Here is a 17159-nt window from a genome sequence, read left to right on the forward strand (position 1 = left end):
AATTTCATGCCTGTAGCGAGTCCTCTTCCTGTTAGGCAATGAGAATGTTATAATAAAACTAGCAGGTATGGCAAGACACCTCGGTTCGACGGTACCTGAATCTGGTGTGCAGCCATGTAAGCATGGAGAGGGACTTGCATTCTGCAGCAAATCTCCGGAAAGTATGATGGGATGCACCCAAGGACATGACGTCATTGCATATATTTGTGAAGCAGACACAATTTTTATTACAGATTTTTTCTTTTTAAATGTGTCTCCTTGTTAAAGGAGATCAACAAGAATACCCCGAGGAGCAGAGACCGTTTTTTAAACAACGGGCTCTGAGTTCGTCCATTTTCATGACAATAGGCTTACCTTTCAAATGCAGTATTTTCTCTTATTGAACATCTAAGGCTCCCCTAAGACAGATGATAAATCCAGATGTCTAAACAGGAACACTTAACCATGAAAACATGAACACATCGTTTAGATATTATGAAATATATAAAACATGTCTGAGACGCACAGACACATCTAGTTTATCTACCTGAAACTACCCACTGAACAGTAAAGCTACATAGCACGCTTCTACTGAATTGTACAGAACTGGGCTCGTTTGGTCACGCAAGGATGCCTTTTGCAATAATGCCACTTCATCGCTTTCCTATTCTTAAATATGTGGATTTATGGCACATTCATCATAATCAGCTTGTCCCACTTATCTAGTCAGTTTTGGTCTGTGAGACCAAAACTAAAACTGAGATGCTGCTATATTCGGGAAAATCAGGCAGAACTTTTCCCTGCCGCTGCTTAGTTAAAACAAAACAAATAGGAAATTATTTGCTGTCACCCAAACTTAGTCTGCTAAAGAGACATTTTCGTTGGAGGCATAGCAGAAACTTCCTCAGCCTTGCTAGAAAGTTAGAAACTGAGAGGAAGATGAACGGAGGAAGCGCTTTTGGAGGGAGAAATGCATGTTCTACTGTCATTACCTCGTTCCCGGCTGTTCCATATGACACGTAAGTAATTATTTGGCACGTGAGCACAGAAATTTCCCGTTTGGAAAACGCAATCCATGTCCATATCCGTCTTCACTCTTATGGCTGTTCAAAACACTGCTGAGGAGTTTTTTAGGCTCAACTCCATGCTTCCCTTATTCGTACTCTGTCCTGACATGTAGGCTTGAGCTCACCTACAACTGTGTATTTTAAAAGACGTTTCCCACTTAGTTTTCCTTTTTATGGTTCTTCAAGGTAGAAAATGCACGTGTTCATAGTGACTCGATTGCACAACATCTTGGGGTTTGCATTATTTCCTACATTCTGTCATCGGGGAGGGAGGGGGACCATGACAAACCATAAAGCTTTCACCTGCCCTGTGACTGAAAAGCCATTTAGGGGAAGGTAAGACTGATAATGCACGAAGGCACAGATAATTTAAAAAACCAAACAAACAAGCCCTTGACAAAAGTAAGCCCTCTTTCTCTCTTCCGCTACCTACACGTAAAATAAAAGGTAATAAGGAACGTTAATCTGATCACGGGCTCAAGGAATTACTCAAGATTGTTCCAAAAGATAAAGATACCCAGCGAGCAAGGAAAAAAGGAGAGACCATGTTTGAGGTGTATGTAACTCGGAAGTACTGTAGATGGTTTCAGAGTTTTCCTCACCAGGTGGGAATTGTGTTTTCGTGTCTATACTTCATTTTGAACTCCCGTGCTTGGGGTTTTAGATCTTTCCTGGCCTTGGGCTACTTGTGTTTGCAGCTCCAAAACTGAACTGCCATTCATTCTTCTAATCTGATTAGGATTGAACTATCCACTCACCAGTGGTTTTAGCGGGACAATCTTCCTATAAACTTTTTCTACATTGGATAGATTTAAAAAAAATTCCAAAAACAACAACAACAAAAACCATCTCATCAAAACAAACCCTTCTGAAATCTGTGCAAGACAATTTTTGGGTAGGAAATAAACTTCTCCCTACACCTCTCCTGCAACTTCACCCCCTTTCTGGGATGTATGGCGCCTTTGTTCACCACTAGTTCCTAGTTGCTATGGAGTTTTACGCCTTGGTAAACTATATTTCACCTCCTCCCGGTGAAAGCTATTCTTCCCCTAAATGCACACTTTGCAGACTCCGGTCCTTCCCCCCCGCGTGTCGGTCGCACTTCCTCAGCCCACGCTGGTCTGCCCCGGGCTAAAGCCGCGTTTTCCCACTCGGATCTCAGCTCACCCTCTAGCACTTGCCCAATTGTTTGACCACGGACAGATGCTCTCCTGCTTCTCCTCGGTTTTATTGTCCTTCGTTTTATTTTTTTTAAGGTTTCTGAGGGGCAGTCCCTCTATCTGAGAGCCGCAGTTAACCGTGGCACACGTCTTCTCCAAATCAATGAGAGGTGTCCGGGCTGAAAGCGTGGACAATGGGATTTTACCGAGCATGAAGCATATTACCCCCAAACCCATCCTGACAGGCCGTGCTAAAGCATTTGAATGACTTTCTTGAAACGCTGAAGGCTCCTCCCTCCAGAGAAATACACCATCTAGGAGAGATAGGCATGAAACTGCACGGGGGCACCCAAGGCTTTGTAAATTGGGGATGGGGTGTGTGTCCTTTGTCACAAAGCTCCACTGCTTCCACCCCAAAGCCAGGGACCAGTGTGTTTTACCTTGGGGGCTGCCCCTCACTCACCACAAGCTCCGGACATGTTAAGGGATGGGATTTTCACTTTAGAACTTCCAGACTTTTTGACGGCACATATTGCCGTGTAGTTCACCTCAGTCAGCTACAAATTTCTAGCCTATCCTACAGAGGCATCTCCAGATGCGTCCTGGTTTTAGACATAAAGACTGGGGAGGACTTACAGGTTTCCTGCTAGCATTTTGGCCATGCAGATACAGGAGTGGGCCCCATATATCACACTGCTCTTACACCAAAGATCTTCAAGATCCTCCAAAATTTAATTTGTTAATCTTTACTTTTGCACAGTTTCCTCCAACAGTAGCGTGGTTCAGTGTGTGCAAAGTCAATGGGCTTTCACTTCAGCCTCTAAAGAAAGCCTCCCATTGCATCTGTACCTGCACGCCAGGTTCCCCAGCTCCTCTGCCAGCTGTCCCACTACTCGGGGCCGCCCTAGTGTTCCGGCTTTTCTTGACACTATTGAGCAGAGGCGCGACGGGGCTGGAGCCAGCAGGCAGGCAGGCAGGCAGGCAAGGCCCTGTCCGCTCCGCACCCACAATCTGTTATCCTTCCTACCCCCCGGGCACCGGGTCGGCTCCCGCTGCTCCCCCACCACGCCCCTGGCTGCAGATACTCGGTTCGCACCAGCCTCCCGGCTCGGAGCTCTGCAAGACCATGTCCTGCCTCGTTTTCTGTTTTGCCTCCTCTTTCTTTTGGCCTTGCCTCTTCAGAAGTGACTTTTCAGCCAGGCTTGGCTGTCTGACTCCTCTCCGCCTCGGCCGTGTGAAACCTCTTGCCTCAGACTTCAGTTTCCCCACGGAAAGCAGCATCCATCCCTAACCTTAGAACAAACAGAGTGAGAGCCGCTTAATCTTGGCCGGTACCCTCCTGTCCCAGCCTGGCTGTCCCGGGCGCCAGCCTCTGCGGAGCTGCGTGAGTCCCGAGGCGCTGGGGACACGGAAAGGCAGCGGGGCGCGACGGCGCCGCGCTTTGCAGGGTGGGGCCACGCGTGGCCGCAGGTGCCTGGGGTTTCACTCTGCACTTTCATAAGGGATGTCTCCGAACCGGGCCAGGCCCATTGGCTTCAGATCCCCTTCGGTTCGGACGATGCGCACAGAGACGCTCGGTGCTGCTCGTGGGGTAGCGCCGAACCACCCAGCATCCTCGTTTTTTGAGGTGCTGATTTTTCTGGTAGAGGAGGAGCCAAAATGCCTCGAGGTGGGGGGACAGCTCCCTTCACTCTCCACCACCGACCCCCCCACCAAAAAAAGGAAGATAGCTTGTGTCGTCTGCCCGCCCTGTGCAGTGTCTGTGTGCGTGGGCTGTGCGCGGCACGGCGGAGCGGCGGCGCCGCTTCCCCGCGGGGCGCGCCCCGGCAGCCGAGGCGCCCAGCGCTGGCCGCGCTCGGCGGCCCGTCGGGGGCCCTCTCTCCCGCCCAGGGCCATCCCCCGCCCCCGGGAGACGCGCAGCAGATGGCTCGCGGTCCGGGAGGGCGCCCGCCCGCCGGTGAACGCATGACTGGAGCCGGGCTTTGGTGCCGCCCAGCCCGGGAGGGTCCCGTGCGGAGTTCAAGAGCGGCCTTTCCCGGCTGACAGCAATGCGCTTGTTTTGTCCAGCTATCTCGACCCGCCCCCGCCCCTCACGCCTGGAGCTCTCCCTCCTTCCCTTCTTGCCCTACTCGTCCATGGGAGACTCGAAGGCTGCGAGTCGGGAGACGGGGCGCCCCGCAGCATTCCCCCCACCGCCATCCGGGCAGCCTTCCGGCCTCCCGCTGGGACCGCTCCTCTCGCTCCTTCCCGACTGTGGCGTCTCCCTTCTCCCCTCAGTAGGGCCGGGCCCTCCCCCACCGACCCCACTCGCTCCAAGGGGGGGGTCTGGTCCCGCAGGCTGCCCGGCCGGCCGCTGGCTTGCAGCGGGAGCCGTCGGTTTTCCGCCGGTGATTGTAAACGGGTTTGACTGGCCGTTGATCTCGGGGTCAGGACTCTCCTCGCTAATCCCTCGCTCTCCAAACACCGCCCCCCTCCTCCTCCCCACGCTCTCCCTCCCTTTCTCTCACCTCTCTCCCCTCCTGCCACCCCCGTTTTCCTCCTGCATCATTCATCTGCAGCCCCTCTGACGGCATCGGGGGCACCTCGCTGCCCGGGGCCGCGGCTCGCAGAGACCCACTCGCACCCCACAAACAACATCGCCCAGGCCCACTGCCCCGTCACTCCGGGAGCAAGGAGGGCCCTCCCTGCGAGATCAGCCCTCTGCACACTGACACGGACACACGGACACACGGACACGCGGACACAGGGACACAGGGACACAGGGACGCTGTCTGTCCCCACGGGACTGCCCCGTCCCGGCGCTCCCCACGTGATGCTTTGTAGGAGGGAAGGGGAGATCTGGAGATTACTGGGGCGAGCTGGCAGAAAGTGTGAGGGAAGGGGGAGGGAGGAGCAGAAAAGGGCTCGGGGGAGTCGGTGAGTGCTCGGGAAAGGCGGGGAAATCGTGGGGCGTGGGAGAGCGTCGGCGCCAGGCCCGGGAGAGCATCCCGTCCAGATAACCCATCAAACCCACAGACACCTGCCAGTTCGCATCTTTTAGCTCCGTTTTACTTTACAACAATGCTTAGATCAGCCTTTTGGTTTGGTTTTCGGCGGGGGAGCGTGTCTGTGTGATGCTGCGGTGCTTTTTTTCTTTTATAGATTTTTTTTCCTTCCGTGGCAGTTTCCACGTAATAATAAAATGCTGTAACCGCGTCAGACGTTCAGGTGACCCGGCCTGATGTCGCCTGCATGTGGCGCAGCTGGGAGGGAGGGTCCTCCCCACCCCCCACCCCGCCCTACCAAGGAGCATTTTGCAGAGCTTCTTGTCCCGCTGTGGCCCTACGGGCGCCTTGGCTCTGATTTCTGGAATCGTCCCTCTTTTTATCTTCATGGACAATTTCGTGTGCCCTCCTCCCGCGCTCCGTTGCTCCCAGAGGCTCGGAGCCGTCCCACCGACGCTCCCCCCCGGGGCTCGTTGCGATGTGACTCCGGTTGAGGGCGCGGGGGAGTGGAACTGGAGGGAACGGCTTTTCCCCGGGGCCCGACGCCACTCCTACGAGCTCACTGAGGCACGCACGGTGGAGTGGAAGGAGGGGGGAAAATGTTTTTTAAAACAGGAGAACCGTTGGGAAAAGAGCTATGGAGTTCAGGCCAAGTTTGGGTTTTGGCTCGAAGTTCGGAGCGGATCGAACCTGTTATCTCTGAGTGCCTCCTGTCCTCCTGGCCCCTCTGCCGCCGTCCCCCTCCCGGGGCACAGGAGAGCGGTGACCGCGGGGTGGGCTCTGGCCCGGGGGGGCCGTGACCCCAAGCTCCCCACGCTACACGCAGCCGAACTGCGCGGAGAGGGCACCTCGGCCCCGCTCCCATCCGCCTTACTCCCTGGATTTTCCTTCCTTTTACTGAAAACGAGATGACTTTTTGCTTTAATTCTTCCACATACGTGATTTTAATAGCTCTGTCAATCATGCTATAGGAGGAACATTTCATACAATTTTAGATGTAATGTACTTAAACCATAAATTGCTTAAACCTATTCTTAGTTTTGCATATTCAATTATTCTCTTATATATAACTCTCATAGCAAAAAGCCCGAAGATATAATTATGTTACTGTACCTAACCCCAACTCATCTGCCTAGGAAAGTTGTTTTGTTTAAATACCCAAACAAGTAAGTTTAACTCAAATTAAACCGAACTGCCAAACCAACCAATAGACCACGAACAGCAAAAAAATTCTTGACACCCCGATGGTATTTCAGTGGGGGTAAGATGGGTAGGTAGTTTTTTGGTATTTCGTGGAGATGGGGGGTTTTTTGGGGTGGGTTTTTTTTTTTTTGGTTGCTCGGCTTTTTTTGTTTTCTTTTTCTTTTGTTTGGTTTGGTTTTTTTGTGAAGGTTTGCTTTTTTGTTTTGGTTTTTTTGGGGGGGCGGGGGGTTTGGACATTTGCAGAGCGAACTGCATTACATTGGAAGACGGGCTGAGGGTGTTTGAATCTTATTTAAATATAGACGACATTGGGTCTCTTTAATCCCCTTGTGTTGAAAGTGCAGGTATTCCTATTATTCTAGGCATAACGCCATTGAGCCGCTAAATTGTGATGGTAGGAGGGAAAACTCATTAAAAGGAGCTAATTTAAGAGAGTTATAATTTTTTTTTCCTTTTTTAAAAAAAGCACTTCCCCACAGTATTTCTGCTGTTTGGACGCAAATGAACAGATGTTTGTTTGCTTTTCTCCCTTGACCGCTCCAATCCTGTTCCATCAGTCGTAGTCAGCGATACAGGATCGTCTCGCTGGGATTTTTCTATTCTACATTGTCATTAAATGTGATTTTCAGTAGCTATGACCCTTAAAGAAAAAGGCACGTAACAAGGGTGCATCAGACGTGTATGTGTCTGCATGTGCACGTCACACACACTTCTCTTGGTCACGACGCTATCTATGGTGTGTACAGATCTTTCCGAGTATATGCACATGAAGGACAACAAGAAACAGTTCAACAGGTACCCAGCTTAATCTGCATACCTAAAGGTACAGCTATTTTTAAGATTTCATCTAAGACTGTGCTTGGCTGGAGGTGATCAACACCGCAGAAAGTTTCCCACAGGTTCCTTTCCTGCTTTCTGTATGCACTCTTTGGTCGCTGAGCATTTCCAAAAGTCGTCTGCTGACTGCCTGAACCCGCACACTCCTCCATTTTAATAACGGCTCGAATAGTTAAGAAAAGAAAAGAAAAAAAAGTTTGGGCTGAAATCAGCGGACAGCTTCTATGAAAATTTTGCGTTCAGTGTGAGTGATTTATACAAAATCATCGACAGGAGTCCGAAGAGTTATGTATGTCAATTGACATGTCCGCATTACAGAAGTGCAATGTCTAAGACCGACCAAACCCGCTCCTCATTAGCTAACTAAAACTTCCCCACTCCTGGACGGATGCGGTACTCATTCACCAGAGCTAAAAGACGAACAGTCCTACAGCCTGTTGGGATCGACTTTGAAGTCCTGGAAGTTAATTATTTTTCCTTTTGTTTAAGTAGCTATGACTACTTTAAAAATTCATTTGCTACAGTAGTTTACAGCAAACTTTTAATTCTAACATATAGAAAAGTATCTCTCAACAGCTAGAAAAAAAATTTAAATTAGATCTCAAAGCATTAAACAGCATTCTGTAATGAAATGACACGCATCGTTTTGCTCGACAGCTTTCGCACCAGTCGCTAAAAATGGGGGGCGGGGGGATGGGGAAGGGGGAGAAAGGTGTGACCCCGCCGCTCCCCGCTCGCCCCCCGGAACGCTCCGGGTGGATGGGGCTGCTTTTCGGGCGGGAGGTTTAGAGGTCGCTTTTCTTTGCGGGACGCGCAGAAGGAAGCGCTTTCACTTTCCGTGGTGTTAATTAGAGGGGAAGTGCCGCGCTGGACGGTGCCCTCCCGTTTCCCGGGGAGCTGGGTGTCCCCCGGGACTCCCGGCCGAGTGGGGGCCCGAGGCGAGAGGGGCGGGCAGCGCCCGATCACCCCCCAGGGGAAAAGTCAAGGCTCCGGCAAGGTCCGGACCACCAGCCCAGCCATAAAATCCACAAAATGAACGTTCACGGCTAGAACAGTAACGCAGTAAACTGCCTTCCCTTGCAGTAGGGAACGAGTATTAAAATAAATCTACCTTCACCCCTTCTGATTTACACAGGTTAGGGAACATCGACATTTACTGCAGATTGCACTTCATTCTCTTTGCCGCTGCTGCTTAAAACTTCCTTCCCAAAATCTAGGTTTCTCTGCTGTGTTTCCAGGTTTACCATGGTAAACACCACTATGTTCGCCAGTTAGCTTTTCTTTTTATACAGGTGACTTTTTCCGCTTTGAAATTTATTTAATCAAAACGGAAAAAAAAAAAAAAAAAGGACCGCATCCTTAGGATTTCCATTTAGCAGAAAGGCTTTTTAGTAAACTATATACACAATCTGATTTCCTTCGTACCGCCTAAATAAAAATTATTTCACAATGCATTTACAAGAAATGATACAAAAAGAAAACAAAATCAAAGAGAAAACAAACAAAAATATCCAGATACAATAAAGTTTAACGAACCCCGGGAAAAAAAAATGGAGCTTCCAAAACAAAACAAAAAAAAGTTTTATAAATAAACAAACAAGTAACGAAAAAAAAGCCCAACCCCAGCCCAAAAAACCCTCGAGAATATCTAAAAAAAAACTTTTAAATGTTCTTTTGGATTTGTCTTAGTACATGAGTAATAAATGAGAACTGTTTCCTCATCAACTTCGAGTTAATTAGTCAATAAAAAATCTTCGCAAGAAGCGATCCGTGACTGAAATCGTAGCGGTTCCGCGCGGTATAAAAGTTGGCATCACCTACAACTTTGTGTCTTTATTATTGGTATTTTTTTCTTTTCGCCGCCGTTTCCCCCTTTCTCTCTTTCTTTCTCCTCTTTTGCAAATAAACGTTCTATGTCTCTTGGGTGAATGATAAATACTGTACAAAAAGTCTCGATAAAACACAGGAGTTCAGTCTAAAACTAGTTTCATAAACTAGTTATTCTAAAAAAGGTAAGTAAAGCAACCGTTACCTTTTTTCTCTCTCGTTATTATTATTATTATTTATTATTATTATTACAAGAACATCAAAACATTTCTGTACAAAAAGGAAGGAAGAAAGAAAAAAAAAAAGAGAGGCGGGGGAGGGCGGGAGGGAAGGGGCGCGAGAGGCAAAAATAAGAGGGGGGAACCTGGGAGCGGGGCAGGAGCGGCGCGGGGCCGGGGCGCGGGCGGGCGGCCGGGGCTGAGCGTGCGGTGGCAGCGGCGGGCGCGCAGTCCTGCAGGCCGGCCCGGGGCCGGGGGCCGAGCCGGTGCCCGCGTCCGTGCCTCCCTCCGGCGCTCCGGTGCTGGCGGGGGCTCAGATATGCGTCAAGGGAACGGTGCCGTTCACCCCCGTGCTGGCGCTCTGGTAGTGCTGGGGCAGGGAGTGGAGCCGGCTCTGGGCGGCAGCGGCCGCCGGATCCCCGCCTTCCCCGGCCGGTAAGTACATGCTGATCATCTCCCGCAGGTCCCCGGGGCACGGGGCCCGCGAGTGAGAGGTGACGGGCGGGCTCACGCTGGGCTCCGACTTCACCAGCGAGCCCAGGGCGCCCAGCGCACCCGAGGAGGCGGCCGCCGCCGCCGCCGCTGCCGCTGCCGCCGCCGCCGAGTTCTGGTGGGGCTGGGAGCCGTAGGGCAGGGCGCCGTAGCCCGAGGGCGAGGCGCTCATGTAGCCCTGCGAGTTGGAGATGGGGCTGTACTGCAGGGCACCCATGTCGTAGCGGTGCATGGGCTGCGGGTTGTGCGGGTGGTGCGGGTGATGGGGGTGCGGGTGGTGCGGGTGCCCCCCGCTGCCCGGGTGCTGGCTGTAGGCGAGCTGCGCCTCCTGCATCATCGCCGCCGCCGCCGCCGCCGCCGCCACCGAGCCCGGGTAGGCGCCGTTGGCCCAGCCGTTCATGTGCGCGTAGCCGCCGCTGGCCGTGCCGCCGGGGCTCTCCAGCCGCTGCCCGACGCCGCCCGGGCTGACGCCGACGCCCATGCCCACGCCGACGCCGGCCGGGCCTCCCCCGGCCGAGCCGGCGCTCAGCAGCCCCCCGGCCAGAGAGTACTTGTCCTTCTTGAGCAGGGTCTTGGTCTTCCGCCGGGGCCGGTATTTATAATCCGGGTGCTCCTTCATGTGCAGCGCTCGCAGCCGCTTCGCCTCGTCGATGAACGGTCTCTTCTCGGCCTCCGACATGACTTTCCACTCGGCCCCCAGGCGCTTGCTGATCTCCGAGTTGTGCATTTTGGGGTTCTCCTGGGCCATCTTCCGTCGCTGGCCCCGCGACCACACCATGAAGGCGTTCATGGGTCTCTTGACCCGGTCCTGGTTCGCTTTGTTTCCCCCGCCGCCGCCGCCGCCTCCGCCGCCTCCCGCTCCGGTCTGCCCCGAGAGGTTCGTGGGGGCCTGGGCTCCGCCAGGGGAGTGCAAGTCCGTCTCCATCATCATGCTGTACATTCAAATAGCTTTTTTATTTTCCACCGGTGCCAGACGTGAAAAATGAATCAAACATAGAGGAGCCCGGGAGGCCGGGGAGCGAGCAAGGCGAAACCCGTTTGTATCTAGGTAGCGACCGCCGTGCGGCAAAAAAAAAAAAAAAAAGAAAAAAAAAAAAAAAAAAAAAAAAAAAAAAAAAAAAAAAAGAGGAGGAGAAGAAAACCGCGAGGAGAGCGATCGGCGACCCTGCCGGCGAAAAAACTTTCTCCCTTTCGCAAATCACTCTCGGGGCTCGGCGGCGACGGGGGTTCGAGCTGCTCAAACAGGTGCACGGCAAACTTGCTGCTTCACTTGGCGCGGCGGGAGGAGTGTGCGGAGCCGTCGGCGGTGTCCTCCGCTCGCCGGCGCTCCCCGGCAGACGCGCGCACACCCCTCCGCTCCCGCTCTTATCCTTAACGGAGCTATTTTTTTTTTGTTCTTTGCTGCTAACTTGGAGAGAGAGAGGGAGGGAGGGGAGGGAGCGTGTGTGACTTGCATCCGCTGATCGCAGGTGAACGGAGAAGAGGAGAGGAGAACCCACCGCCACGCGAAAAGGAGGCGGAAAAAAAAAAAAAGTATTTCAACGTTAACTGAAAAAAAAAAAAATGCAGGAGGAGGATCGGGGGAGGGAGGGGGTGGGGGAAGGAGCCCAACCAAAACACGCGCCGAGCCCGGCGGCCGGGGCCGGCGGCACAGTAATTTGCTGGCGGTGGTCTCCCTCCCGCGGCCCGGGCGGGACGGGCCGGGCAGGGCCGGGACGGGGCCGCCTCGGGAGGAGGAGCCGCCGGGCGCGCGGGCGAGCGGCGCCGCAGCCATACGGCGCGCGCCGAGCCCGCCTTAAATTGCCTGACGGCGGCCAATGGGGGCGCGCCGGCGGGAGCTCATTTGCATATGGCGCGCGCCGAGCGGTGACGTGCGGCGGGGCGCGCCGCGTTCGGCGGGGGCGGGAGGGGCGGCCGCGGCCCCTGAGGGCGCCCCCGGGGCGGGGACACCCCTCAGGCCCGGCCACCCCTCAGCCCCGCCGGGCACCGCCGCAGGGAGCCCTGGAGCCGCGGGCCGCCCCGTCCCCGCTCACTGAGACGACCGTCGAGCAATGTTTAGTGGGGCTGAGGCGCCCAGGATCTCCGCCCCGCTCCCGCAGCCGTGCGAGCGGCAGGTAAACATGCTTTATTGCGGGACTTCGTTCTGGAGATTTCTCCGGAGCCCCCTCAGACGTCTCTCCCAGGTGTTAAAACTGCTGCCAGGCCCAGGCATGCAGAAGAGGCTGGACGCAGTCGTTTTTCACTTAGTCCTAGGGGAGTTAAAAGCACCTGCGACTAAAGAAGGTACACGGAAACATGTTATCTTTGTATATAGTAAGTACAGGTGTATGATTTTTTTTTCCCTTGAAAACATTAAAAGACTACCTTTGTGCCCTGGCTGTCCTGTGAGATTATAGTTATTTTTATAGGGAGGAGAAAATAGTCCACGTGGAAATTCATGCTGCAGTCTTTAATTGCAGCCATAGGAATGGCAAGTCCGTCGCACAAATGCCCACGCATGTATGAAGGGCCGCCCCCATCATCTTCTGCCAGGTGGAGAAAGGCACACACAGCGTGCCTGCTCTTTTCATGGTCCGTGTTAATTTTCCTGACCCTAGTGGCCATCCAAGGCTGGAATCACGCTGCAACTCCCCCAATTACTGTTATTACCACCAGAAGTTTTATGCAGGAAGAGTATGCACCGCTCACAAAGCACCGGTCCTAGGCATTGGGCTAGGATTAGACTTTTTTTTTTCTCATTTCCAATGACTTGTTATGATAATATGGGTTTGCTGGGGAGAGGAGAGTGCCTCTCCACTTCTGACGGCCGAAGGCTCAGCCTGCTTCCAGCCTTTGAGCTCAATCTGAGTGATGCTGTTAACTCGGGTGCCGATGCTTTTGGGAGGACATTATTCTCTCCCAGTCAGCCCTAAGGGGGCAGGGGAGATGGTGCAGGAGCCGACCCGCGCTCCTCCAGCTGATAGTTTCTTAAGTATTTACCATGGTAAAACAAGGGAGCCCCTTGTGATTGCTAAATTATGTATTAAAACTACAACTGGTTGGGATAGGAGAGGAGGAAGAGGGGGGAGAAGGTTACTGCAGAAAGGCACATTTCCACTTGGATGGACAAATGAAGGTATGAGGAATAAAAACTGCGAGATACGATGGCATGGCTTGCAAATTATCCACCCAAGGCCCTAGTGGTATTTTTCCCTGAAATTTGATAGAAAGGCACCTAAAGGCCTCCTTGACAAATAAATGGGTCGAATCGCTGTGGGGCAGTCTTTTCCGGATGAGTCCTATGCATCCTGCCAGCCAGTGGATCCTGTGGGAACACACTCTTATCCCTGGGAATTGGGGATGCACACCAGCTTCCCTCCCCCTCACCTTCAGGGAGGAGGCAGAACTTTCCCTTCCCTGGTGCAGAGGCAGCTGCTAATCCACACCCTCCCGGGGTCTGTCCCCTCCTGGACTTTTACTTTTTCCCGGTGTGGGGTTTACCCCCTTTCCCCTGACCCCCGGCAAATAAATATAGGATGCCCCTAGAAGCAGCCGAACGACCACGAACACGATAGCGGGGAGAAACGCGGGCAGGGAGCAGAAGCGAGGATGTGCTGCTGCCTGAGTGCCTCTGGCCCGGGCGCACCCCGCTCACCTGCTGCCAGCGGGTGTCTATCGACTGAACGGGCGGGAGGAAGGTGTAAAAGCCAGTTCGAGGGGGCAGCCAGGGGCTTTTCTTCCGTGGTAAAGGTAGCGCAGATCCCGATTCACGGAACTGGGAACGAGGTCAAGCACTTTGGCGAGTGTCGTTTGACAGGGCTGCGGGGCTGGGCTAGTGCAGGCCGGGGCTGCGCCTGGAGATGAGAGGTCCTTGGACTTTCCCCTGCAGAAAGTGTGGTTGTCAAGAATCAGGAGTCGGGCGGTGGAGGGAATAGGTGGGGGCGGCCGGGAGTGTGGGGTAAACGCTGCAGGGAAGTCAGAGGGGAGGCGGAGAGGAGGTCGCGCACTGGGAGCAGGACCAGGTCTGGCCGCGGCCTCTGTCGCCCGCCGGGCCCGCGGAGGGGACAGCTACCGGCGAGGGCTTCTCGCAGGCCGGTGGCAGTGACGAGTGCTTCCCCCGGGCACGGCTGCCCCCCGCCTCCGCGCTGCCAGGTGGGACCGCCTGGGCGGGCTGTGCCTCTCCCGCACCCGGCTGTGCCTCGGGGCGGGGGTCCCGGCCTCGGGCCCGGCTGGCGCTGTGCCCGCTGTGCCCTCCGCTGTGCCCTCCGCTGTGCCCTCCGCTGTGCCCTCCGCTGTGCCCTCTGTGCCCCCGCTGTGCCCCCGCTGTGCCCTCTGTGCCCCCGCTGTGCCCCCGCTGTGCCCGCGCAGAGCGGAGCGGGCAGCGGGCGGCGGGGCCGAGCCCGGCGCCCCGGAGCAGGCGGCGATCGCCGTCTGCTGGCTGCCGCCGTGCCTCCCTTGCCCTCGGCCTGCGTCGGGGCCGGCGAGCGCCAGCCCGCGCCGAGGCGATGCCTGATCCCTCGCCAGCCCTGTCTGAAACGTGAGGCGGGGAGGGAGTGGGATCGCTTGCAGCTCCTCTGGCACTTCACTCCAAAACCCGCTATCCAGAAGGAAATGCAAAACACTCCCTCGCTACAGGGGTGCCATTACTGGGCTAAAGCGAGCGAACCGGGAGGGAGCAGAAAGGGCAGGCAAAGGAGAGACAGGAAGCATTTTCCTGCCTCGGTGACTTGGCGACTCGGGGATCACAGCTTTCAATGTGACCTGCTTGCTACCCAGTCGAGATGGAATGGTTGGAAAAAGGGTGCCTGAATAAAGTCCCGCTTTCTTTTGCAGCGTTAACAACTGTTCTGTGCCATCCTACAGCATCAGTCCTAAATCAGCTACAGGCTCTCTCTGTGTTTTGTTGTCTTTTCTCAGCTTGCTGGGTAAAAGCGTATGGAGAATCTCTGGAGCTTTCGAGTAGGGGCTCACCCTGTGAACGGTACTCACACATATAATTCAAATTTCACAGCTGACCTGCTCTGAAAACCTCAATCAGCTTCTAATTGAAGGGAAAACAAAATATTGCTTCCCTACAGCAGAGCTAACGATTTAATCATTATATCAGACATTATAGCTTTTAATTAGGCTAATGCTGATACTGTATGGAAAGAGATAATTCAACACAGTTCTTGATGAATTCTGTAATTGGGTTAACGGAGGAGCAGTTGGGGGAAGAGACGTCAATATTCAAGCTGCGTCTATAGCCACCAGGTTTATGAATGAAAGGGAAGGGAGAAAAAGAAAAGGGGGGGGGGGGTGGAAAGGTCTAAAATTCCCTGACGAGAAATGTCTCCCCCCTTCGCCCGGGAGAGCCGTGCCAACCAACTGGAAGCGTGAGGAGAGTAAGGGCTGTCCGCCTCGGCGCGCCCCGCTCCCGGCCGCCGCTCCCAGATAGCCCGGACTGCTGCGACACCAGCGGCACCCGAGAGGCAGCCCCGCCTCGCTGCGGCTCCCCGGAGCGGCTCGGGCGGGGGTCAGTGGCTCGCAGGCCGCTCTCCCTCTATTTCCACCCCAACCCACGGGTCGCCCACCGCCACGCTGGGAGCACGCGGGTACGGGGCAGCCAGGGCCACCAACACCGAGACTGTCCTGCGGGGGTGCCCCTGGGCAAAGTCGGGAGCACGGCGGGGAAACGCGGAGGGTGGTACGGGACGGGGCCGAAAGGTTTCTGAAGTCCTCATGAGAGCAGGCAGCTGTCCCGCACCGCCGGGCGGGCTCGGCTCGGCTGCCGGGAGCGCCCGCCCTGCGGGGCAGGAGGCGCGACACGGAGCCCAGGGGTGTGCTCAGGGCCAGCCCGCTCCGGGCAAAATCAAAGCGGCCGGAGGGCAGGCTGCTGCTCCTTGTAGCTACTGCCATTTATTTATGTATTTATTGTGTCACATAAAAGGGCGCCTGAAGCCACTTTTCTAAAGGAATTCTGCATCACCGCTCTCTCCACAGTGTCGATAAATTGCCTCTTCCCGAAGAGTTTCTATATCCCAGCCTTTCTATTTTCTCTCCTTCCTTTCTAGTTTTCACTGGCTTTGAAAATAAGCTTTATATTTCCGTCGCGCCTAAAAGAAGTAGTATCGATCTCCCCGCACGTCTGATCTCCGCAGCAGCCGCGGCCGCCCCAAGGGGACAGCGGGTCCCGGCCGGGCGGGCGGGTGTGCCGGCGGTGGCGGGCATGGCCGAGGGAAAGGCGAGGCACAGCTCGCTGGGACGGCGGGACGGTCAGACCGCGCCTAAGCAGAGATTTTCTTCCCCCCTTCTTTTCCCGGCAGGACATTCTGCGTGTCCCCTCGCCTTGGAACGGCCCCGATCCTTCCCCCAGTGGGACTTTCGAGTCGGTAGAAAAAACAGAGTCGTCTTTTTACGAAGTTTTGCCAGCAGGAGCATTTTCTAAAATGTTTGTTTATGCTACGCATCAGCCCGACTTCCAGCACAATATTGTTCCGAAAGAAGAATATCCTGTATTGTTATCCATCCTTGTCTAATTTTGTTAGTAATTACAGTTAAATTGAACAAGTAATTGATAACATTCCAATGACACAGCTCCCTGTGATTAACAAGCTGAATACACCTTCCAACATTACACGAAAGTTGTACTTTTCAAGTCTGTTCAAATTTTAAAATTTCTTTTAAAATTATTATTACTAAGGCACACAGCAGGAATATGTGCTGATCAGATGGCACAGCATCTCGCGGGAAATAAGGGTTTGCACTATCCTATTTTTCACGGTTTGGGGTTTCTACCTAAAAGGATAGCCAGACCATTTACTTTTTACAGTCGAGTTATTGAGTGGTCCTTTAGACAAAAATACGTCACATCAAAAAACAAAAAAACCCACCCACGAACTGAAAACATACCTAGCAATTTAGTTTCAACCAAAAGAAAAATATTTAAATATAGTTTAGTTTTGTAACTGTAAACTTGGAAAGGAAAAGGAAGAGCTGTGGGGGTGGAGAGTCTGTCGGACTAGAACGACATGCGGAGTTATTACATAGTTAATCTTTAAAATTGTGCTGCTGAAATGTCAGTCACGGAAAAAGAGCTTCTCAAGCCCAAATGCGGCATCCCATTTGCAGCAGGGCAACCTGGATGGTTATGTCTGTGGCGCGTCGCTCAGAGCACCATAAAGGTAGTATTTCTGGTTTGCATCCCCCTCAGTTATCCCCAAACTGCAAAGGTATCATTCAGAGCAAGTCAGAATGAATTTGTGTAAAAAATAAACGAGGAAAGAAAAAAGCCTAAATAATATGCTAGCTTCTCTCTTGCAGGCCATCCTGTTATTGTAAATTAGATTAGCTACACAGGCTTCAATATAAACATGACATGAGGTTCACAGGAGAGCAAAAGTATCATCCACTCCAATCTCTCCTTTCATCGAA

General features: G+C 53.6%; 1 protein-coding gene and 1 long non-coding RNA gene across 2 annotated transcripts in view; both read right to left on the reverse strand.

Annotated features, from left to right (window-relative positions):
* Positions 1-17159, reverse strand: part of LOC136553646 (uncharacterized) — a 32727-nt gene that overhangs the window by 12517 nt on the left and 3051 nt on the right. The window lies entirely within an intron of this gene.
* Positions 8590-10837, reverse strand: SOX1 (SRY-box transcription factor 1). The gene has a single exon (XM_066545309.1). It carries the CDS (start codon positions 10705-10707, stop codon positions 9589-9591), a length of 1119 nt encoding a protein of 372 aa, XP_066401406.1. The 5' UTR covers positions 10708-10837; the 3' UTR covers positions 8590-9588.

The sequence above is a fragment of the Molothrus aeneus genome, chromosome 2, assembly GCF_037042795.1.
Source record: "Molothrus aeneus isolate 106 chromosome 2, BPBGC_Maene_1.0, whole genome shotgun sequence".
NCBI lineage: Eukaryota > Metazoa > Chordata > Aves > Passeriformes > Icteridae > Molothrus > Molothrus aeneus.